General features: G+C 28.3%; 2 protein-coding genes across 7 annotated transcripts in view; both read right to left on the reverse strand.

Moving 5' to 3' along the window:
* LOC123259252 (peroxidase-like) overlaps positions 1 to 2,779 on the reverse strand; it is a 13,617-nt gene extending 10,838 nt beyond the window's left edge. The window contains exons 1-3 of the mRNA XM_044719595.1: positions 2,460 to 2,779; positions 1,629 to 1,858; positions 1,443 to 1,569 (exon numbers count right to left, since the gene is read on the reverse strand). Of these exons, the coding sequence (XP_044575530.1) occupies positions 1,443 to 1,569; positions 1,629 to 1,858; positions 2,460 to 2,476 (374 nt within the window). The 5' untranslated portion in view covers positions 2,477 to 2,779. The remainder of the gene's footprint in view (positions 1 to 1,442; positions 1,570 to 1,628; positions 1,859 to 2,459) is intronic.
* Positions 2,780 to 5,348: 2,569 nt separating this feature from the next.
* Positions 5,349 to 25,170, reverse strand: part of LOC123259979 (ankyrin repeat and fibronectin type-III domain-containing protein 1) — a 100,298-nt gene continuing 80,476 nt past the window's right edge. For 3 of the 6 annotated variants that reach the window (XM_044720827.1, XM_044720826.1, XM_044720831.1), the window contains 8 exons: positions 11,340 to 11,418; positions 10,878 to 10,981; positions 10,552 to 10,812; positions 9,166 to 9,468; positions 8,647 to 9,083; positions 7,578 to 8,567; positions 6,572 to 7,375; positions 5,349 to 5,716 (listed from right to left, as the gene is read on the reverse strand). In XM_044720827.1, the coding sequence (XP_044576762.1) occupies positions 5,381 to 5,716; positions 6,572 to 7,375; positions 7,578 to 8,567; positions 8,647 to 9,083; positions 9,166 to 9,468; positions 10,552 to 10,812; positions 10,878 to 10,981; positions 11,340 to 11,418 (3,314 nt within the window). In that variant the 3' untranslated portion in view covers positions 5,349 to 5,380. Of the gene's footprint in view, positions 5,717 to 6,571; positions 7,376 to 7,577; positions 8,568 to 8,646; positions 9,084 to 9,165; positions 9,469 to 10,551; positions 10,813 to 10,877; positions 10,982 to 11,339; positions 11,419 to 19,055; positions 19,206 to 19,400; positions 20,870 to 25,170 lie in introns of those variants that run through there. The other 3 variants (XM_044720829.1, XM_044720832.1, XM_044720830.1) reach the window with 3 other exon arrangements.

Here is a 25,170-nt window from a genome sequence, read left to right on the forward strand (position 1 = left end):
CCCTTGTGAGATAGTAAAAATGTTTAACTACTACGCTTGAAGCATAAACACTAATAATAGCCGAAAACTGTAGAGGTAACATCCCTACTCCGTGCTGTTTACAGGGTGAGAAGTGACACCGGTAGACACATGGAGGGGATAACTTACCAAGTAATAATAATTGATGTTATCGAGCGGGATAGAGAATGATAAAATTATGAAAATGACTATTAAAAAGCAAGGGTTGGTGATAAGAAAAGTGCAAATTTAGATTTGTATGTATTTTTTGATGCCACATAATAAAAAAATAAAAAAAAAAAAATTTTATCAAAAAAATAAAAAAAAAATTTTTAGGGTGAACACCCCTTATCACTTAGAGGTTAGAAAAATAGATAGTAGCCGATTCTCAAGCTTACTGAATATGCTGAATATACTGAATATATACATATATTAAAATGCATTTGGGTATTCAAATGAAAGCTCTTGATGAGTGTAACATCGGGATGAGCTTATATCTCCAAAAATGTCAATAGTTTACTAGATACAAAGTCATTTCTTCATTATGTATCTAGACACAGAGCATTTTCGAATGCAGCCTAAATTCTTATTATAATAAATTGACTATTGGTGAGAATGATATGAAACCTTGAAAAGGCACAACTCCAAGCAAAAACCCATTTTATCATATAAATACACTGGCCACAAAATTTTTCTTATTCTCTTAATAATATAGATTATTATTATTATTATTATTATTTAATTATTATTGTTGTTTTAACTATTATTGCCTACTACATAAAAATTATGTTGCTGTCACATGAAAATCATGTGGCTGCCCCATGAAGAAATCATGTGGCTGCTACAGGAATGTATCATGTGGCATCCCCAATTTTTTTTTTCCGTGTACATTTTATAGGAATCATTTTGAACTCACTCCGCACGAAGATTTTATCTTTATTTTATTTTGAGAATGATTCCCATAATGGTATAGGAATGATTTCTATAATATTCTAGGAATCCTTCCTATACCATTATGGGAATAATTCCCATAATGATATAGGAACCATTACTATATCATTATGGGAATATTTCCCATAATATTATAGGAATGGTTCTTATAATTGTATAGGAATCATTCCTATAATTATAGAAACCATTCCTATACCATTATGGGAACCATTCCCATCGTTATGGGACAATTTCCCCATAATTCTGGGAAAATGTCCTATAATTATGGGAACAGTTCCCATAATTCATGGGAACAGTTCCTATAATTGCCTGGGAACTGTTCCCATAAAATTATGGGAATAGTTCCCATATTTTTCTTTCTGTGTACATCAAATGTATTGCATTTGTTTAACTTGGAAGAATTTTTTTGATATCCCTTAAAAATAAATAATCCAGTCATCACTCAAATAATAAATAGTTTTACTTTTCAATTAGTAAGTAAATAAATTTTTTACTTTTCAATCAAATTTCTGGAGCCTTTCAAAGCAGCATATGCTACTCTAGCGAAGCTTTTTGCTTCATCAGTTTGATAATTGAATGCTGCAACGTAGTGTGCTGGATGATTGGAATTCAAAAATAATCCTATATAAAAGATTATTTATTAAAAACAATAATGATATCCTAATTAATAATTTTCTTACCCTTTTCAAATATTTTTTTTTCTTCTATTTCAAACAAAAAATTCATTGCTTGTAATCCATAATTTTCAGCTTCTTCAAAATTTGCATTTTTTAGAAACATCGCAGTATACTCATCATATACTTTAAAATCCCAATTCTTTCTGTTATTAATTTGAAGAGAAGAATTTACGTCACGGGATAAGCGTAGAGTATTTGAAGTTGAAAGAATGAAATTGCTCAGTAAATATGTACTAAAAAGCATAGAAAAATTTACTTTTTAAATAGTCAAAAAAAAAAAAAAAATAAGATTTTGAAAATTTAAAACTATACCCCTCAATCCCTCAGTTTAATAGTTTATGCGAGATTTTTAATAGCGATTAATTTAAAAAAATAATTCAAAAAAATTAATATTAATTTTGTATTTTCGGTTCCACCGTTTCTGTTTAAGTGACAGTCGGTTAAAAATCACCTAAAAATTTGGAATTTTATAAATATCTCGTAATTTTTATAACTCTAATATAGATATTGACGAATTTGAAAATTGAAAGAAAGCAGTAGTAGTCATTTAAAAAGTAAATTTTGTCGAGAAAAAAATATTGTTCGTAAGTGATATTAACATAAAATTGTAAGATAGTTATTGAATTTATTGATTATTTCTTGAATCATTTAAAATTGTCTTATTTCAATTATTTTTATAGATAAAATAATGAAATTAATCGTTAATAAAAATTGTGAGTGTTAATAGTAAAAATTCAACTTGAAAATTTTAAAGTAATACTTTAATAGCAAATGATTTTGCAGACTTTTTTATTAGTATAAAATGTATAAAAACAATATTTGTATTGAACTTACTATGCGACCAAATTCATTTTTGAATGTCAGTAAAAAAACCAATTTACTTGTTAAAGTTTACTTTGAATAACATCAGACACTAACTTTTATACAAACTCGATCACTCATCGCATCGAAACATATAACATATAACATCGAAGACTAATTAATTTTTTTTTCTTGTTATGGCTTTTGTAATTTTACAAATACCGTTGGCTTAATATTAACGCATGCGTGTACGAGTTCTGGGTCGATGCCTCGCCTATTTAAGTACCGTTTTTTGCTCATGTGTGTTTTAGTTTCTTCAGAATCAATCATCTGGAAATAAAAATTTGCTCATATAAAGGTCAATTAGAACATACTCTCCTATTTTTATGGTAATACTGATCGTCAAATTTCGTTGTAGATAACTAACAAAAATTTACTCAAAATATTTAAGGTGTATTTTAATTAGAGATAAGACATGTGATTAGATTCTCGGATAAAAAATATTTCTAATAAAATCTTTGGATAAAATGTTCTAGATAAAATAATCATCCCCAGATGATATATTCCTAATAAGATATTTCTAAGATTCAGTAATAATTATTCTATTTAGCTTACTATGAGAATTTCATTATTTGACGATTTTTTTCTAAAATAATTTATTTTCCATAAAGTTTTTTTCTTTAACTTAACACACTAGACAAGAAAATACGTTGATGAAAAAAAAGGATAGAAATATCAATTTTTAAGAATTAGGCAAGTTACTATTTTTAATCCGATTTTTACAAAATTGAATTTTTATAAGGTCTAGGAAGTAAAGTTTGAGAAAACTAAGTTCAATTGCTTTAAGATGGAAGGGTGCGCGTGCCTGTGTGCGTGCAACTTTTGAATATTCTTTGAAGCAAATGGACTAATTGAAACCGCTCTCGTTGCATACTAAAAAGTTCTAGAGAACTTTAATTTCTGCAAGTTAAAGCTCAATCGTAAAATTTAAATAATTTATAAAAAGTGAAAGTAGGCTGGCAATAGCCTAATCAGCTCGGTACCTGCATTTCGAAAGAGCGGGTCCAAGGTTCGATTCCGGCACGCACCAATATTTTTCAGTGATTATAAATAAAGAATATGTGCGTTACATTGCCAGCCACTGTACTGACCGGGTTTTCTGTGGTTTTCCCGTATAGTTATGGAGGTGAAAATGTTATTATAGAAATCCCTCCATACTATTTAAGGCCGTAATGCAAATGCAGGTACTGATCATAACGCGTAAGCCGGCCAAGTCGCAGCACTATGCGGAGATGCAAAACTATGTTGATTATAAAAGTGGAGAATACGTTGATTATAAATGTTGGAGAATATGTTGATTATAAATGTGGAGAATATGTTGATTATAAAAAGAGTTAAAAGATCGTATTGATAATAAAAAGCGGGAAGCAGATGTTGATAATAAAAGAGTCGAAAAAGACTATATGCGGGGACCCTGAGACATGAGGCTTGTAAAAACCAGAAAACGGTATACAAGTAAAACTCATAATAATAATAATAATAATATAAAAAGTGAAAGTTTATTTTTTTTGTTCATAATATAACTAAAAAAGAAATCAAAAATCATAAATATTATCATTTTTTTCAAAACATTCATAGTGTACATATTCTGCTGTTTTAAATAGTATACATAGTTTTTTTCTCAACTAGATATTTTTCAGTATTTCTTATAATAGTCAATTCAATTATGATGGGTCTTATGGCTTGATTACTATTGTGAACGAATAGCTTGAAAAATTACGTTGTTATTATGGATTCCTTGCTTTTTTGCGTTTTATTTAATCGAACCGAATAGTAAATTATTTATAAGTTTAACTTCGTATTTCATAAATCTTTTAGAAAATCGTATTGTTCTAGAAAGCAATTATAAATGAAATATAGAATCAAAAATGATAAATTATATTTACTCGAAAATTTAAAATTAACTTTTCATCACGTGTGAATTTTATAAAGGATTATAATTGATAAATCCAAGTCTTCTCGCGACAATGAACAGAAGTTGCAGCCTATGTAAGATTGCATTGCATCGAAATTTGCATTGCACGAATATATTGTCTTAATCATACCATTTGCCCGCACAAGTCAAATTATCAAATTTTGTTTTATAAACTAAGTCAGAATGAATTAAAACTTGTTTTTGCTTTATTTTTCAATAGTCATTATTTTTTTTCGAGATAATTATATAGCGGTTAATTAAATTATTTTATATTGTAATTTTTTTGTTATGACTTATGGTCACAAAAGCTTAAATTTATGCTCAAGGAATAAATGAATAAACACATAACTAAATAATAATTTAACAATTATATAAATACAAGAAAATAGAATTTTTAAAGTTATAATAGTAGAAAAAATTTAGTATTCTTCTAAAACTCAATTTTCAAAAATCAAAAGAATCCATCAGAAAAAAAGAGTCCTTAATTTCTTTAATTATATTATAAGTAATAATTCATTTTTTAGTCTAAATTTTACTTATAAATTTTATCACTACTGGAAAATTATTAATAGTGGCAAGTTAAAAATTAAATGTGGCTTGATATAGTGCACAAGTTTAGAGACATGAAGAACTAAAAATTACTAACCACATCGGTCTATGAGAAGCTCACCTTTAGATATCCGCACTATCAAACTTGCTGTATCTTTGGTACAATAAAAAGAAAATTATTTGCATTCAAGATGAGTGTGAACTAAATACTCATAATTTGAGCGCTAAAGGGTTAATAGATTTTTACTGAAATCGATTAGACAGAAGACGTTTATTTCAAGAAGTCACTTCAAAAGTGTTTAATCAAATAAAATTAAAAATCTTATATCTTAAAAAAATATGCTTCTAATGCAATTAACAAACAAGGTTTGGTGACATATTAATAATAATGATACATATTAAAATATATAAAATAATAGTTTTATTATTATTACAAATAAGCCAAGTGTTTACTGCTGTGCTCAAGAGCAGCTAAAACATCTTGTTTTTGTCTAACATAAAGACGGCCTTTTTTCCATGGATTTTGAAGCTGTAATGGTTTAAAGTCATCTCTTAAACATCGCTCTCTTGCACCAATAACAGCTACTAAACAAAAATTAGGTAATTCTTCAGCTGAGTAAATCGGTCCTTCTTGTCCTTTGAGTACAACTGCCATGTTTAATTGTTTGACAACTAAATCAACTACTTCCCGTGCTGTTGTTCTCGGAGTAACATGCAATTTCAAACTTGTTCCGGAAGCTAACCCAGTTTCATAGGCAACATATACCTAAGAAAACAAAAAGAATAATTGCAATGCATTCATAAAGAAAATTATTAATTTTTACTAAACTTGAAACATAGAAATTGTGAAGTACAATTATCTAGATAAACTACTCCAAAAAGTTGATTTCGAATTTTTATGCATAAAAATATCTAACTAGAGATTAAAAAAACTCTCAAAATTGGCACTTTGCATTTTTGTTTTTAATTACACCGGGTATTATATTATGTCTGAAAATATTTTTTATTTTAAAACTTTAAAATCAAATTGTTTAAACTTAAAAATACTTTTTTGTTTTCGATACCAAGATTATTAACTAAGATACAAGCTTTTAGAAAATCACTTAAAAGATTTGGAATTTTTCTATTTTAATATTCTACATGACTGTTTTATTGTATTAGTTTTTATGCTTTCCTATCATTTTAATAATGAAATTACTAATTCTCAAGTAGACGAATGAATATGCCCTGATAGCCATTTCATACTATAACTTTCAGGTAACCTAGTGCCGCGAATTATAGATAACTTGACGAAAAGTAGGTTGGCAATAAGTTATAATCTACAAGTTATCGTAAAGTTATGGTCAAACTTTACTTCAAAGAATTGTATTGAAACAATTGCCGTTAAGTTGCCGAAATTTTCTATTCAAGTTTACTATAAGCTTATAGATAACTTGTTTTTAAATATCGGCACTATCTTATTGTCAACTTGCATATAAGGATGGGCATTTCTAGACTTAACGTTAACTTAACGATAACTTGTCGTTAAGTTTAACGACAAGAACTTAGCTACAAGAACTTATAGTATGAGGTGGCTATCAGGTTGATTCAAAATACATACAGTTATTGTTAATATTTTTACCTGAAGAATGCCTGGTGGTGGAACTGGTAAAACAGTTGATTGATCTTTTAATTCATCTAGATGAGTATCCATTGAAATGCTTGCTGTAGCTGCTACACTTGCCGTAGATTTCAGTACATCACTTTTAGTATGGACTGTGGATATGTGACTTCTAATGGGATGTGAGATTGCATTAGAATTATCTGTGTATGGTAAATGGATACTATCCGAATTAAGACTCTTAACACTTAGTGAAGTAGTTGTATTTGCTGCAGAATCAATTGAAATATCTTTCATTGTTCTTTCATAAGTCGTTGATTTTTCACCTAGTTGAGGATTTATACCTGCTGAAATTGATTTAACAATCGTAAAATTATTTTTCAGTCCACTTCGAGTGTGCTTATGTCGATCAAGTGACAGAATGTCTTCAGACTTTGAAGATGACATCGCTACTGTTGTTCCATTTAAATATGTTGAGCTACTCGATTTAATTGATTGAGAAGAAGCAAATGATTTTGAACAATCGTTACTTCCACTTCCCTCATCATTAGCAGTTTGGGAAACATTACTCATATAGGTCGTATCATCAGTTATTATGTCTTGTTGTAACAGATGCTGTTCACTTTTACTTAGTTCAGTAGCACACAGATTGTTTGATGTATTTAGTCCAGGCCAACTTCCTCTGTTAGGATTTGTTTTAACTGACTTTGTATCTTTTGCAGGGAGTTGTAACAAGATTCGCTTACTACATTGCGCATTGGATTCGTTACCTTGATTAACATTCAGTAAATATTTCAAAGTGATACCGCTATTATTTCGTTGAACCTATAATGAAAAATAATAATAATAATTTGCTCATTACAGTTTAATAAATTGATGTATTAATAGGTTTACTGATTCTTACGCAGATATATTTTTTAAACTATGATACTGCTGAGTTAAATTAACTCTCACTCAATTAAAAGCATATTAAAATTAAAAACATAAAAAATAAATAAAAAGTCAATGAAAAAATTAAAATACTCACGGATTGAGAAAAACCTCTGTCACGAGAAAACGTTATGACATCAATTAACCATCGAGCACCTTTCCAAATATCATTCATTTGGGACTGCAATTCTTGTAGTTTAGTTAGTTTATCTTTCGCTGCACTAACTTCAGTCGAACTAAAAGCTTCTCTATGTTTATGTTGTGCTTGTACTATTTCTAATTCAAGAATACAACTAAGCTTCGAATAACGATCGATTATGTTTTTTTGATAAGCATTTAGTTGTACCATTTCGAAAATTTGTATAGGCAGAGTCAACAGATCCCCTCGTTGTAAAAAAATATCTCGAGTACCTGGTACTAAACATACATTTTCGACAGGTGGAACAACAATGAGGAATGATACGTCATCAGTTAGTTCAATAATTTCAGCGTCATATAATCTGTGAGTTTCAAAATCTTGAAAATCTATGCCCATGTAAGAAAAAAGCTGATTAACAGCAACTGCTACCGTTTCTATAAATAACTTTCCTTGATCAACTGTTGGAGATTCGTTGGATGAATCTTTTGCTTCTTCTGCAACACATACTTTTACTGTGCTGTCGGATACTGATGTGTGTATGACTTTTTTCAAATGATTCCATTCTTCAGCGGATACGTACGGATTATCACGAATTTTGCAGTGGGGTAGAACATTTGGTGTCTTAGCAGGTACCACTATTTGAATGAGATCAACGCTACTTTGCATTTTCAGATATCCTAAATAAAGTCCCCGATTTAGTTTAATACTGCTCAACTGATGATAAGTTATTTTATTTTGAATACTTGACATTAAAATGTCTGAAACATTGCTCTCTTCATGGATAATAGTTTTTTTCATAACTTTACTGAGGGGTAACCATCTACAATTGAGTAAAGATACTGATTTTGGACATATAATATGATTAATCGTTGAAATAACTACAGTTCCTTGACTGTCTTTAATTGGCATGTAGTAAATTTCACCCAAATTTTGAATACCTAATGCAGCCTAAATTTTTGAAAATTAAATTATTTTATCATTTGATTGTATTTTTATAAATAATATGAAAGTACAAAAAGGAACTTGCCTGCATCTGTACCGATGCTTGAAGGTATTTTAGTTTGAAATGATTAATAGAACTTTCATAATTTTTCTCCATGTCTTGCTTTAAAGTCTTTAAATTGTCCCAAATATATGAAACTTTCATTAACCAATAAAAATTATTATATATACAGTTAGGATAAGTTTCATCGATTTGAATTACGGGTAGAAAGTCTTCATTGGTTACTAATACTTTGTTTTCGTGATATAAAATACAAGCTAAATAAATGCCACGTTTTAGATTTTTCTGAAATTTACTTGTAGCAGAAAATAGTTGTTTTATTGTTTTTTTCTTATGATTGCGTCTTTGACTAGCTGATGATTCTTTAGTATACTCTGGACGTTGCATTTCGATCAAAAGTAAATTTAATCGTTCTAGTTGATCTGTATATCTGGGTAATCGTTCATCGATGTCACGCCAACCTTGATATGATTATAGAGGTTTTATTATTGATTTTCAACAGTCAAACATTAAATTTTATTTTATTGATTGGTTGATACTTACTGCTAGGTACAGCGCAAGGGGGTGATGAAGGTAGAAATTGACTATACCCCTTCAAGTTCCCCAAACATATTCGAAAAAAATATTTTTGTCCTTGAACAAGATTATCGATTTGGCATTGACGTTGTCTAATGTCAAATATTTCGACTTCACCTGTGATAACTGAAAAATTTTTTTTTGTACTCCATTGCACTTTAAATTTGGTACATGCAGAAGAAGATTTTTTAGTTGATTCTTCAAATTTTACAATTACTGACTGGGTTCCAATAATTTCCAGGTTAACTGTGCGTGGAATATCAGGGGGGCCTGTGGAGGGAAAAAATTCGAGTATAAATAAATGAACAAAAAAAAGTAAATAAAATGATGAATATGGGTCACTCCATAAAATAAAATCATTTTTACGAAGCGACTCAGGATTCCAAAAAAAATATTAAATTCATTTATCTCACACTGAAAAATCAGAAATATTATATTTTTTACTTCGATTACATTTTTGAAGGTCATTAGTTACTTGTTATGAAAAATAGATGGTAGAGCTCCTGACGATTTTATTAAGACTTAAATGAAATGAAGGGTAGGTATAGAGTAAATTAGAATGTCAACATGATGTCAGATTTTTGCTGGATGCTAACAAGAGAAACACCAGAAGAAAACGGAAATTGTGTTTAACAGATTTTTTTCTCATATTTATAACTATAATTTTCCCGATTTTTTTGGTTTTTTGAGATTTTTTTTAATTGTAAAACTTCAAAGGGACAAGATTTCAGATTCAAATTCCGTGAAACAAAGTACATAAAAATCAAACTCAATCTGAATCCAAAAAATTTTTTTATCTCGATAATTTCGATTTTTCATGATTTATTGCATTTTTTTTTTTTTTTTGGTTTTTTGCTATTTTTTCAAATTTTGACGGCTCAACGGGCTAGTTAAGGTTCAGATTCAGATTCAGTGAATTGAAATACATAAAAATCATACTTGATCTGAGTCCACAAAATTTTATTCATCGTTGTGACTGCAGTTTTTCGCAATTTTTTGGGTTTTCTGGATTTTACTCAAAATTTTGACGGTGTACGAGCAAAGCTGACTTCAGATTCAGATTCAGCGCGTCAAAATACATAAAGATAGGTAGGTCCGGTCAAAAGTACTGACAACTTTTTTTTTTGTGTGCCGGTGTAATCATTTGGAATCGACTTAATATTAAGGTCCTAAATTTTTAGGTAATTTTTATTTTCCTACGAAAAAATTCATTAAAAACTTCATTTACGAATTTGAAGAACTCAATTACTTGCAAATATGTGTGTTTTCATTATGACCTTCAGGCAGAAATTGTCTCGTAAAAACAATTTTATTTAATGGAATGACTCATACGGAAAAAAAGTATGTACTTACGTGCTTGGTCAAAATCAGCTAACATTTTTCTCAGCGTTCTTACTCTACGTTCCCAGAGTGCAGTTTGTTTACTATTTGTGTCATCAGTCCATCCAGAGTGAAAATTATTCATTGTTGAAAGACTTGCCGTAATATTTCGAGTTTCTAATAATGTAGTTTTGGTAGCTAAACAAGATTCAGGTCTACTTGCTTTAGATAATTTATGTTCAGCTGTCTGCATTAAAGACGTCAAGTGAATACTTAAGTTTTCAGGAGATGAAACTGTAAATTATAAAATATTTTGAATTAAATTAAATTTATAAATAACGAAAGTTTCTCAAACTAACATTGATTTCCTTCTCGAGCACCATGTGCGATTAATATATTAATTAATGCTTTATTATTCCCAAGTACAGCTAAATCTAATGGGGAAAATCCGTCGCTATTTACACTGAAACATAACAAAAAACATAAGTTCATTAATACATGTATAATATAGTGCAGAATATCAATGTATATCTTAACGCAAAAGCTATATCTCACTGCCATCATACATTTTTTCGGCGATGAGCGATGCAATATGCTTTAAGTCTAACTATCAACCTTGCTCCAGACTCCAGAGCGGAATGCGTGGAATCTAGCGGGGAATCGAACCCGCGCGAGAGCAGAATCGACGATACCAAAACTCATGTTTTTATTTTTTTTTAAATATTTTAAAAAAAAATTAACATTATAATTATACTCAGTCAAAAAAAAGTGTCTGTCAAAGAGTTAAATAATAGTAAATGATAAAAATGATATATTCTTACCTATTAATATCAACATTTGCAGACTCAAGAATTGAATTAACTTTTTCTAAATTTTCCTGTTCAATTGCTGCAAATAAAACTAAAAAATTTTTTGTTTATTAGTAAGGTGTAACTCAAAATTATTTGATAGTTATTATCATGTTTGATTGAAAGAAATAAGTAGAGAGAAGTTGAAAAAAAATAAAAAAAAAATATATATATATATATATATATATATATATAATCTAAAAAAAAAAAAATTTTTTTTTCTTCCAAACAGGCTCAAAAGTTTCTTTTGTATGTAAAAAAATTACTATGATGAGCTCTTAATATTAATATTACCATTGTCTTCATCGCATTTTTTTAATTCCCATACACAGTAAAAAATTTTGCGTCAATGCGTCAAAAAATTTTGTGTTAAATATTTAACACAAAATTTTTTGACGCAATGACGCAAAATTTTTTACTGTGTAAGAATAACATGGGAAAATTTTTTTTTGCTCCCTCTGATTTTTATACCGTTTAAACGACTGATTGACTTATAAATCACTGTTCTAATTATTATAGAGAATTGAACGCTCTACAATAAAAATCTGATAAAATTTTTTTATTTGTCCACGCGCTCAAAAGTTATTCAAGATCAAAGTTCAATTTTTCAAAAATTTGATCGAATTTTATAAATTACACCGAAACTGTTGGTTCAGTGTCAAAATAAGGATAAAATTTTTTTGTTAAACATAAATTCGACTTCCGATAAATGTTGACCAATGATTTTTTTTATTCAATCAAATGAACATGATGCTTTTAAGGAATTTATTCGCAATAAACCAAAAAATAAACAATTTAATTCTATTATTATGTTCACTTTCATTTTATTAATAAGTTTTGCTCAAAAAATTGCTTATTTATTTATATTAAATACTAGCATTTACCCGCGGCTTCGCTCGCGTTGAAGCCCTTAGATAAATATCAAAGATAATTACTTTCCAATAGAACTGAATCAATGTGATTCTAATTTTTTGACAAACAATTTTTTTATCTTTCGTAAAAAATAAATTTTTTTTTTTAATAAAAAGTATCCTATGTTACTTCGAATACCTCCAAGAATATGTGTACAAGGGTTCATGATGATCGGTTAAGTAGTTTTTGCGTGAAAGCGTAACAAACAAACTTACATTCACATTTATAATATTAGTAGGGACTAGGGATAGTAGGGATAGTAAGAATTTATGATTGAAGTGATTTTTTATAACAATTCGGAAAGCGTTGTTGATGGCCACGAACAATCTGTAATAAATATTGCAACTGTTCTTCATCTTTAGTTAGGTAGCAGTTATATTTTTCAATTAGTGCAATACCTCGCTAATCCATTAATGTAAAGCCCTCTCGAGTGTTAATGGCATAAACCATTTTCTTTCTAATATCGATCGAAACATTGTCATCGATATCATATGTAGATTTGAGCGACTTTGTTTCAAAAAACTCGTTGGAGCTATTTAAAAAATTTTAATTACTCTCTGATTTCATAGAAGAAAATATTTCTACATGGCCCAATGATGACAGGTTCAAAATTTATCTGGAATTTTTCAAAACTTTAAAAGTAACAAACGACGTTGCTGAACGGGATACTGCACTAATTGAAGAATATAACTGCTGCCCAATTAAAGATGAAGGTCAGTTGCAGTATTTATTACAGGTTGTTCGTGGCAATCGACAACGTTTTTCCGAATTGTTATAAAAAATTACTTCAATCATAAATATTTAATGTAATAAATAAATGTAAATAAATAAACAATTTTTTGAGCAAAACTTATGAATAAAATGAAAGTGAACATAATAATAGAATTAAATTGTTTATTTTTTGGTTTATTGCGAATAAATTCCTTAAAAGCATCATATTTATTGGATTGAATAAAAAAAAATCATTGATCAACATTTATCAGAAGTCCAATTTATGTTTAACAAAAAACTGTATCCTTATTTTGACACTGAAACCAACAGTTTCGGTGTCATTTATAAAATTTGATCAAATTTTTGAAAAATTGAACTTTGATTTTGAATAACTTTTGAACGCGTGGACAAATAAAAAAATTTTATCAGACCTTTTTTGTAGAGTGTTCAATTCTCTATAAAGATTAAATCAGCGATTTATAAGTCAATCAGTCGTTTAAACGGTATAAAAATCAGGAGCAAAAAAAATTTTTCCCATGTTATTCTTATGGGAATTAAAAAAATGCGATGAGGACAATGGTAATATTAATATTAAGGGCTCATAACAGTAATTTTTTTACACCTAAAAGAAACTTTCGAGCCTGTTTGGAAGAAAAAAAAATTTTTTTTTTTTTTTTATCACCCTAATATATATATATATATATATATATATATATATATATATATATATAAGGATGGTTCATTTCCACAAAGTTTTTTTTTTTTTCGCTGCTCATGCAAAATATTAATCTACAAATAGAAACAAAAATTCTCACCAAGTTTGAGCTCTTAATATTAGTTTTAAGAACTTACAATTTAAATTTAAAGTTTTTCCATTCAAAATGCATGTAAAAAATTATTTTTTTTTTTTCAAATTTCTAATGCTTACCCGGCTTTTACAATATTGCAAATCGGTTTGATGGACATTGTGGGGAATTTCACGCTCTTCAAAGTAGCTTTAGAGTTTTTTTTATGTAACTCACACTGGTTCACCAGTAGGAGGCGTCAAAGTACAGTTTTTGAAAAAAAAATATTTTCTTCTAATTTTTCGAGCAAACCGCCAAAAGTAAGAAGAAAAAACGGACTGGCTCATAAAAAAAATTATCCGACCAATATTTAATGAATTTACAGCCATTTTTACACTAGAAAATGTAAGAAATTGATAAATACTAACTCATAATGTTATTCCTGACGTAGAACTCTGTATATTTTGATTAAATTTTTGTTGCTTTTTTATGAATTCATGTGTTGTTTTTGTATTCATTATGAGTAAAAAATCATAATAATTTTTAAAAAGTTCTTAGTGTAGGGAAATATAATGGTAATAAATAGAAAAAATGAATCGAAATAACAGAAGGTTACGTTATTATGGAAAATACTTCAAATGTAATAAGCATCTAAATAGTTATAAAACACAAGTTAATAAATTTTAAATAATTACTTATGTTATTGAAAACACATCAAGATTTTGAAGCTAAATATAGCTATTTGGCACACGTTGGAAATTCTTTTCTACATTGTTGAACCATTAATAATAAATATTGTTTCTGATCTTCATCATATGTACCAAACTCGTTAACGATAAACTCGATTAACGATTAACGATTACACCGTTAACGATAAACCGTTAAATACAAGTGACAGCGAAAAATTGATATTAAAATAATAATTTGAATATAGTTTATTAAAAAATTGGCTTATTCTGTCTTAGTATCACTGTCACTTGATTTTTGGACTAATCACTTAATACAACAAACAATGAGAAAATTATTTTGAGGTTAGGTATGCCATAAAGTATCGAACCCGTCTACATAGACAATAGAGACGGTAATATCATGCTAATTAACTAGAGCAATGTTAGAATATGCCATCTCGGGACTGCTTGGTGTAATTTTTCAAAGAATGATTTCTACTTATTTCTACTTATACAAAGTTGGCGTGAATAAAGTTGACAATGAAAAAAATTAAATTTTTTGCTAATTTTGGAATTTTGCTACAAAAAATTGAATAATCTTTATTTTTATTTTTTTGCTTAACGACAGAAATGTTGAAAAATTGCAAGATTTATGTTACAATTTTATTCTTGTAGTTTATTTATTGTTTTTTTTATATTTATTTGTGTTGTTTTTATATTCATTATGAGTAAAAAATCATAATAATTTTAAAAAAGTTCTTAGTGTAGGGAAATATAATGGTAATGAACAGAAAAAACGAATCTAAATAACATTATGAGTTCCCGGGAAAAAATGATCAGGACTGATCAGACCTGTTCATATCTGATCAGGCCTGAAATCCGACCTGATCAGGCCTGTTCATGTCTGAACCGTTTAATGTGCTCAGACCTGTCCATGCCTGTTCATGTCTGAACCCGGGAAAAAATGATCAGGACTGATCAGACCTGTTCATATCTGATCAGGCCTGAAATTAGACCTGAGCAGGCCTGTTCATGTATGATCAGGCCTGAAATTATACCTGATCAGACCTGTTCATGCCTGTTCATGTCTGAAGCATTAAATACGCTCAGACCTGATCAGACCTGTTCATGCCTGCTCATGCCTGTTCATGTCTGAAGCATTAAATACGCTCAGACCTGATCAGACCTGTTCATGCCTGCTCATGTCTGTTCATGTCTGAAGCGTTAAATACGTTCAGATCTGATCAGACCTGTTCATGCCTGCTCATGTCTGTTCATGTCTGAAGCCTTAAATACGCTCAGACCTGATCAGACCTGTCCATGTCTGATATCTAGCCAACACTGAGAGACAATTTTATTTAATAGTAATGAAATTTTATTACTATTTAATAAAACGTTTATTTGGCTAATCCCAAATAAAAATTTATTAAATATTAATTAAATTTCCTTAAATACTAATAAAAATTTTATTAAATACTAATAAATGTTTCTTAGTATGTAATGAATATTTATCTACATGTAATATAAAGAAAATTCATTAATCAACTAACTAACAAGTATTGATCAGTAATTAATTGAATAAATAATTAAGTAAAATTGAGATTTTGTCGGAACTATATTTTGAAATACAAAGTCTACAACTGTTGTTATCCGAGTGGATGTTAATTTTTATGCACTTAAATTTAAAAATTTCACAAATGAATCGATAAGAGTTAGACATTATTTAATAAAATGAAAACAGAAGCAGAAAACCAGACAATGTAGGGACACATTTGTTAAAAATAAAGACTATGATTTCATAAATTCAATCGAATATTTATTTATTTTTATTATTTAAAATCTCTACATGTGATTCGTCATGAAGTAAACAAATAGGTTAGGTTAGGATGTCTTGTTAAAAAATCTTAATACTATTTATTAAAAGACTTTACTGTGAAAATATATTTGAATATATTATAATTAATTGATGAATATTAATTTTTTTTTTTTTGAGATTATTTCTTTTAATGACTTAATATTCGTATTAATGACAGCAAACGAAAGCGTCGTTCGTGGTTATTTTAATAAACATTAAATATTAGTATTTAAGAAAATTTTATTAAATACTTATGAAATTTTATTAAATACTAATATAATTTTATTTATATGAAATATAATTTTATTAATATTAACTAAATTTTTTTTCAAGTCCAAATAAACTGTTTTATTACTATTGAATAAAATTCTCTCTCAGTGTAGAACCATATGTTAATGGAGCGAAAAAAAATACATAGCCGTTCCGAATAAATCACTGTAATATATGATTAATTATTAATAATTAATAAATTAGGTATAGAACTCCGTTAACTATAAGGATAAATCATGTATAAAATTTGAATTACTTGAAGTAGCTCGAAAGATACTCTCAAGTTAAGATGAATCATTTGGTCAAGAGGTAAAGTGTCAGTCTGAAGAGCGCGAGGTGTACGGTTCGAATCCCCGTCGGCACCGATTTTTATGGACCTGATCGAGTCAGACATGAACAGATCTGATCAGACCTGAACATGCCTGGCCAGGTCTGATCAGACCCGGTCATTTTTCATACCTGATCAGACCTGAAGACTCATGCCTGTTCATGTCTGATCAGATCTGATCATTTTTTCCCGGGAAGTGTTAAATACGCTCAGACCTGATCAGACCTGATCATGCCTGCTTATGTCTGTTCATGCCTGTTCATGTCTGAAGCATTTAATACGCTCAGACCTGATCAGATCTGATCAAACCTGTTCATGTCTGAAGTATTAAATATGCTCAGACCTGATCAGACCTGTCCATGCCTGTTCATGTCTAAAGCGTTAAATACGCTCAGACCTGATCAGACTTGTCCATGTCTAATCATGTCTGATCTAGCCTAAAATAGATAAGGATTAAAACTCCATATATCAGCTGACAAGAAATGTTCATGAACTATAGACTGCAGTTCTATTTTTAAAATTAATTTGTTCCGTATGACGTATCAGTTTCTATCCCCTTATAAATTTTAAATGTACAACTTTCATCTAAAATTTCGGCTTATATAAGCATGAACTTTTTAATTTTCCATGCCAAAACGATGATTTTTAACGATGAATTTTGACGCAGTGACATAAAATTTTTTACTGTGTTCTATTGAATACGCGAAAAATAAGATTATTTATTAAAAGTTTGAGTTTGATAGCGTGAAAATACCAAAATATATCAGTTGATATCGATAGGCGATAAGTCCTTTCAAGGTGTCTGTTATTATTTTAAGCTACCACCTTGGTCCATTGCAGTAGTGTCAAAAGCTGCTAAATTGTAGAACACACAAATAATTTTTCATTTCCTATACGTTTTAATTAAAAAAAACTTCAATTTTAAAAGAAAACAATAAAATTATAATTGCGGAATAAACCTTGAAGAAATTTTTTTTTTACTTTACAGAGAACCATATGTTAATGGATCGAAAAAAATACATAGCCGTCCCAAATAAATCACTCTAATATACACAGTAAAAAATTTTGCGTCATTGCGTCAAAAAATTTTGTGTTAAATATTTAACACTTTTATATGTAAATTTAACATTAATTTTGTTAAATTAACACAAAAAAGTGTTAAATATTTAACATAAAAATTTTTATCACGAAATTTTTTGACGAAATGACGCGAAATTTTTTACTGTGTATAATTAATAAATTAAGTATAGAACTCCGTTAACTATAAGGATAAGTCATGTATAAAATTTAAATTACTTAAATTAAAGTAGATTGAAAGGTACACAAGAGTTAAGATAAGTCATTGGGTCAACAGGTAAAGTATGAGTATGAAGAGCGCAACGTACATGGTTCAAATCCCCGTCGGCACCAATCTTTTTTTTTTTTTTTTATGGACCTAATCGAGTCAGACATGAACAGATCTGATCAGACATGAACATGCCTGGCCAGGTCTGATCAGACCCGGTCATTTTTCATATCTGATCAGACCTGAAGACTCATGCCTGTTCATATCTGATCAGATCTGATCATTTTTTTCCGGGTTAGTATTTATCAATTTCTTACATTTTCCGGTACAAAAATAGCTGTAAATTCATTAAATATTGGTCGTATAATTTTTTTTTTATGAGCCGGTCCTTTTTTTCTTCTTACTTTTGGCAGTTTGCTCGAAAAATTAGAAGAAAATATATTTTTTTCAAAAACTGTACTTTGACGACTCCTACTGGTGAACCAGTGTAAGTTACACAAAAAAACTCTAAAGCTATTTTGAAGAGCGTGAAATTCCCCACAAGGTCCATCAAACCGATTTGCAATATTGTAAAAGCCGGGTAAGCATTAGAAATTTGAAAAAAAAAAAATAATTTTTTACATGCATTTTGAATGGAAAAACTTTAAATTTAAATTGTAAGTTCTTAAAACTAATATTAAGAGCTCAAACTTGGTGAGAATTTTTGTTTCTATTTGTAGATTAATATTTTGCATGAGCAGCGAAAAAAAAAAAAACTTTGTGGAAATGAACCATCCTTATATATATATATATATATATATATATATATATATATATATATATATATATATATATATATATAAAAGTATATATTACAACAAAAAATGAAAAAATACCATGCAAGTACATGTTGAGAGAAAGCTGAGCCGTTAAAGGGTTGATGGACCCTACTATCAAGTAGTTGCTTTCATGACTATGCAGTTGAAGTTGAATTTTTTTTTTTCCGAACCCTTCTAAAAATTCCATTTCTTGAAAGAATCGTTATTCTATTCAATGAGATGAGAGAATTTAATAACGTTAAAAAGTAAATCGAAAGTTACAAAAATGAAAAAAGACTTTTATTACAGTTAATACTTTTAGCATTTGAAAAGATTAAAAAACAAAAAAATTTTTAAATCTCACATGTCATTAGGTGAAAAAATTTATATTATATAAACAATTATGAATAAAAATAAACATACTAATTAAAGTGGAGATTTCAGAGTGCTGATCGTCAAAAAGTTGTGAATAACATTTTGGATTAGTTTGAGTTTTCCAACTAAAACTATTTTTTCGATTGATGGGTAAATGCTTGTAGTTATCATTTTCATTGTTGCTTCTTTTTTGCTGAGTATATTTATGTGAAAAATCTCTGTGATTATTACAATGCTCATCAGCAACAACAGAAAAATTATTTCCTATTTGTTTATGCAAACCATTTGGTAATTTTATTGCTTCACAGTTATCTGTTTTTTCTTTTCTATCATTAAATGGTTCAAAAAGATATTCAGTTATAGAAGATTCAAGGGAAGAATCTAGAACAAAGCTAGGATTTTCGTATCCTTTATAACTAAGATATACATTGTCACTTGTCAATTCACTGGTTAATTCATTTTTTTTGCAACTGTCAGAATTTAGCGATAATTTGGATTCGAAATCAAGAGATACCTTATTAACATTTATTGAGTTTTTTAAGCTATTAATTGTCGATAAATTTTTTGTTGAATCTAATAATGTATTTTTTCCGACATTGGATTTTAAGGAATGGTTAACTTCAATCTGGCTATACAGCTTTGACATTAATTTAACAGAAGATCGCACTGGCTTAAATCTTTTCTTGCTCGATATTCGACTAGAACAAGTGGTATGACGATGGGAAACAAGTTCCATCTTTATATTTTCATCATTGATGCCTCTTCGGAATTTCATTGAGATAATATGTATTATATTTACGTTTTTCTCTATTATTCGTAGCTATAATGATATTAGTTTTCAATGATGCGTTTGTAATTAATAGTTTCCAATAAACTCAACAACTTATCATAATTATAAAAATTTTTTTAAATTATTGCCTCAACCACGCTTGATCATCAACATGATAAATTATTTTAAATTATTAAAAATACATTTGCAAAAATATTGCATTTGATCAATACAGTTCTTCAATAAATTTTTTTATTCAAACACGACCCAACTGTAAGGGACTATTTACATATTAAACTAAAACAATAACTTTACTTGAAAACATTACAAAACCCGATAATTACCAACTATTAGCATACAAATGATTACTTATTTATAAAAACTTTTATTTCAATATTTGAAAATCTACAATAAAAAAAAGAAACATATATATAAACTGATAAAAATAAAAATAAAATTTTTTTAATTTTAACCGACTAATAGCGTCTGTTACTCGACTATAATTACTATATTCTATGTGCCAGCAAGCGACAGCTGTACTAAATCCCATCAAGTCCTACCTTCATTGTACATACCCTACTCTTTGAAGTCCCCTATTCAAAACTGTGTATTAGAAAACTTACAATGTTATAGCAATGACGATAACTTACACTTATTGTACACATACAACCTAATAGTCGTAACAGTTTATTCACATTATCTATTTTAAAACTATAATTATGTAGATGATGACAATGTTAATACTTAATTATTTGTTATTATATTTATATTAACCCAATACATTAGGTATTCTAGAATACATACCTTAAAAAAAATTCAATGAAAGAGAGTATTTTTTTAATGGAGTAATCATTTTTTCCTCATCATTATTGACTTTTTCATTTTTTTCTCGACTACTATTCACTTATGAATACATCATGAATTATCCGATTGATGTAAAATTTTTCTCATTTATTTTAGTATCAAGTTCTAATTGATACATTTCATCTTAGTTTATAATATAAAAACTATTACATCACATTTTATGTATTTTATTTTACTAAAATTGTGTTGATAATTTTTGTCAATTTAATTCTGAAATACTGTTATAAGAGCTTCTAACCTTAAAATTATATGTAAATATATAAATATTTCTCCATCAACTGTCTTGATAACTTTATAAATTTCCTTAAACTGCTCTGATAACTTTTACTAGACTATTTTTTATTTTATCACTATTAAAATATGTTAATTGTTATTAACTTCGTTAAAACTAAGCATCTTAAATTAATCACATAACTGCAACGGTTAAACTTAGCAGGCCCATTTTGACTCGAATCAAACCATTTACCTGTCTGCTCGCTCGTCTATCACCTGTTGCCTGTATTTTATTTAATACAAATGCAAGAAATGCGTATATTCAATTACCTACAACAGAAAAAAATGTTCGCAAATGGTAAACAAAAAATTTACAAAAAATACGAATTTCATATCTTCCCGCGATGAAAATTCATAATTCTTAACAGATACTGATTATAAATGATCATATATAAGATTATGTAAATATAATCATGTTTCAGTACTTATGTTAACGATCGAAATTTTGTATAGTTTGTACTGAAAAATTAAACTTTCGGACTCTAATGATCATGTATAACTAATAATTGTTATACAGATTCGGGTGGTAATATATAACTAGATCTATTGTTATTTATTTATGGATGACGTATATGATAATAATTAATTTTGAAGAGATAAAGTTTGATTAAATCAACATATTAGTTGATAATAACATTGATATCGTACATATAGTCTAATCTAATTATACATATAAAATGTTTGTCAAATTTCATTTTATATCAAAGTGTATTTCAAACAAATTTTAATTATAAAAGTGATTGTATTTTCTATCAATAATCATAAAAAATAATTTTTATACATTTTCTTTATAAAAGTTCAAGTTCAATCTATTGATAATAATTATCCAATTAATTATCATATAAATAGTAGGAAATAAATTTAAAATATTATTTAATTTATTTCACTGAAAAAAAAAAAAAAAAAAATTCTTTCAATGATCTGTTTTTTAAAATTTCTAAATTAGCATTGTTTTAACTTTAATTTTTTAATTTGTTTAATTGAAAACGTATCGATTCAAATATAACATTTGCAGCATTCGAACCTTCGATCTCCAATCGGCATTAGCTAAATATTATAAAAATTAATTATTGTTAATAAGAGTTTAGAGAGTCGAAGGTCAGACTACTCAGTATCTGAGCTATTATTGTGCAACCAAACCTGGAAGCTGCAAGTTAAGATAAAATTCGCTAACTATAAGGTGATGTCATGCCCTCTATTGTCATTGGAGTGGGACGGATGGCACGACCTAATCATTTGTGGGTAAGTGAGATAATTTTTAACCTTTTTTTACCAAATTTTACTGTACTCTACCGTAAACTTTATTGGGTTTTCGGTAAATTTTATGAAGTCTACCATAAAATAAATTAATTTTTTCATAATTTTTATAACAAAAATGGTAAATAAAAAAGCCGCATTATGTCCCACGTTACAGTGAATTTAACGGTAATTTTAAAAGAAAATTTCTTTTTCGTGTATGCACAATGTGTTTTAATTAGGCACTTCCGGCCAAATTTTGAATTCTCAGCGGAAGTGCCCAAACTAAGCTCCTGTTAAAAAATTCTATGAAAATCAAATTTATCGTCTCACCCCAAAATATCTTATAAAAGGCCTAAACACAGCTGCTTTTAAAAGCGGAACTCAAAATTCCAATTTTAAAAGGTTCTTCACGGAAGTTATATTTTGGCACACCCTAATGCACATATTTAGTTATTTTTATAGATATAAAATTTGATGCGGTCGTGTCTCATCTATCCACAGATTCGGTAGAATCTGGCGCCAAGTTCCGTTCAAATCTGCTGTAAACGAAGCGCCAGACTACCGACTGTGTTTACTGTAATCAGAACGGTATTTTGAGGTTGCAAAATTTTATTTAATTCTACGGTACTTTTTTTTCCTAAATTGTATATTATAACAGTAATTCATACTTTATTTGACTGTTATTAATTAATTATATTCACTTATAACAATTAATCTACTTGAAATTATTAAATTTAATCAGCACAAACTATAGCAACGCAAAAATTTCGATCCTGACTTTTTTTCGATGGGCAAAGTGATCTGCCACAGACTAAATAATTCGAGAATGCATAGTAATCCTTCATTAGATGGGAAACTACAATTAAAAATAGATATTTCACAGCTTGCATCTACGCCCGCCAGGGTGCGCTAGAATTATTTTTACATAAACTGTAGTTTCAAGGGGATAGTTTGCTATAAAAAATGCAACCAACGCGAGATTTAAGGTAGTACCCTCGCCAGAGTCGTTTTCTTAGGATTTTTTTTTAACTTCGGCAGATTAATATTCATATAATTCTGCGTCGATTGGCGCAATTTGAAAATTTTTGACCATTTAGTTTCAGAGATATTTAATTTCAAAGTTTGAGTTTTGAACGCTCTTTTACATTGCGGTGTACGGGATATCGAAAAGTTTACCTACAAACATTTTTATATCTCAGAAACTTTTCTTAGGATTCTTTTAAAAAACTAGATTAACGTTAACTAACAACTAAACAATTTTCTAAAAATAATTTCATTGATAATTACCAGACAGTTTCAGAGATATTTATTAATAAGTAATGAAAAATTTACCAGACTTTAGCCGAGGAGGGGATACGTTAATAAAACTGTGGCAACAACGCAAGTTTTGTGAGCCGCGAAAAAAATATGAGACGCGCATGCGCTGAAAAATTTGAAAAGTTTAATTTACTTTAAGTGTAACATTATAGTTATTAATTTTATTTATTTAAAAAAAAGTAACACTGATTATTTTATGGAAATAGGTATGTTTTTATAGTGATGAAAATTCGAAAAGTTGGTAAGTTGAATTTAATAATATATATTACTCTTTCATATATTATGAGAATAATAGTCAGATGAACTAATAAAAAAATACTAAAATTTAAAATCCGTAAATACATCAACATAAAAACTTCAATTACTGATTTTTCTGAAAAACAACACAATATTGTCAATTATTTTTTTTCTATTTGTTATTTGCATATTTGCTAGTGATTTCTGTCGTTTTTCAAGGACTTTTTTTTATGAATCGTCCTTTATAAGTCAATTTTTCAGACATTGTAGTTATATTTCCGAATAAATGTATGTAAATAAATAAGTAAACGCATGTGTCAAAACAGAGGTTAATCTACAGTTAGTCCAAAACACTACAGTATAACCACTATAAAATATCTTAACGCTCACGCAGTGTTGCCAGACTTTTCAAACGATCAGTTTCTCGTTTGTGATTGGCTAAAATAAGTACATAAACAGCAAAAAGTTTTAGGCTTGTCAATAATGACTCTAAAGTATATGTACCATACACTCTAGCACAAACTTTTGACGACGGAAGTCGCGAGGGTACTACCTTAATTAAGTTGGTACCAATCGTAAATTTTTATTATAATTACAAAAAATACTAAAATCCGAACAAAAACAGTTTCACTGTAAAAAAATCGCGCCAAGTCCACGTTCATAAGACTATTGAGAAAAAAAAATTTGTTTTTTTCTTTACAAAAATATATAAAATAATAAAATTAAAAAATCCAAGTAACCGATATGATTGTTTATGATTTTCGGAAATTAAAAAAAAATTTGTTATAAATTTAAAAATTAAGAAAAAAATTTTGGAACGTACTTGGTGTGCGTCATTGTGTATTTCAATTTTTTCAAATTTTGCAACTGCGCACACTAAATACGTTCCAAACTTTTTTTCTTAATTTTTAAATTTATAACAAAATTTTTTTTAATTTCCGAAAATCATAAACAATCATATCGGTTACTTGGATTTTTAATTTTTTATTTTATATATTTTTGTAAAGAAAAACAAATTTTTTTTTTTCTTAATAGTCTTATGAACGGGGACTTGGCGCTTTATTTTTTCTACAGTGAAACTGTTTTTTGTTCGGATATTATATAACCGGATTAAAATAC

This window comes from Cotesia glomerata, linkage group LG2 (assembly GCF_020080835.1).
Source record: "Cotesia glomerata isolate CgM1 linkage group LG2, MPM_Cglom_v2.3, whole genome shotgun sequence".
Taxonomy (NCBI): domain Eukaryota; kingdom Metazoa; phylum Arthropoda; class Insecta; order Hymenoptera; family Braconidae; genus Cotesia; species Cotesia glomerata.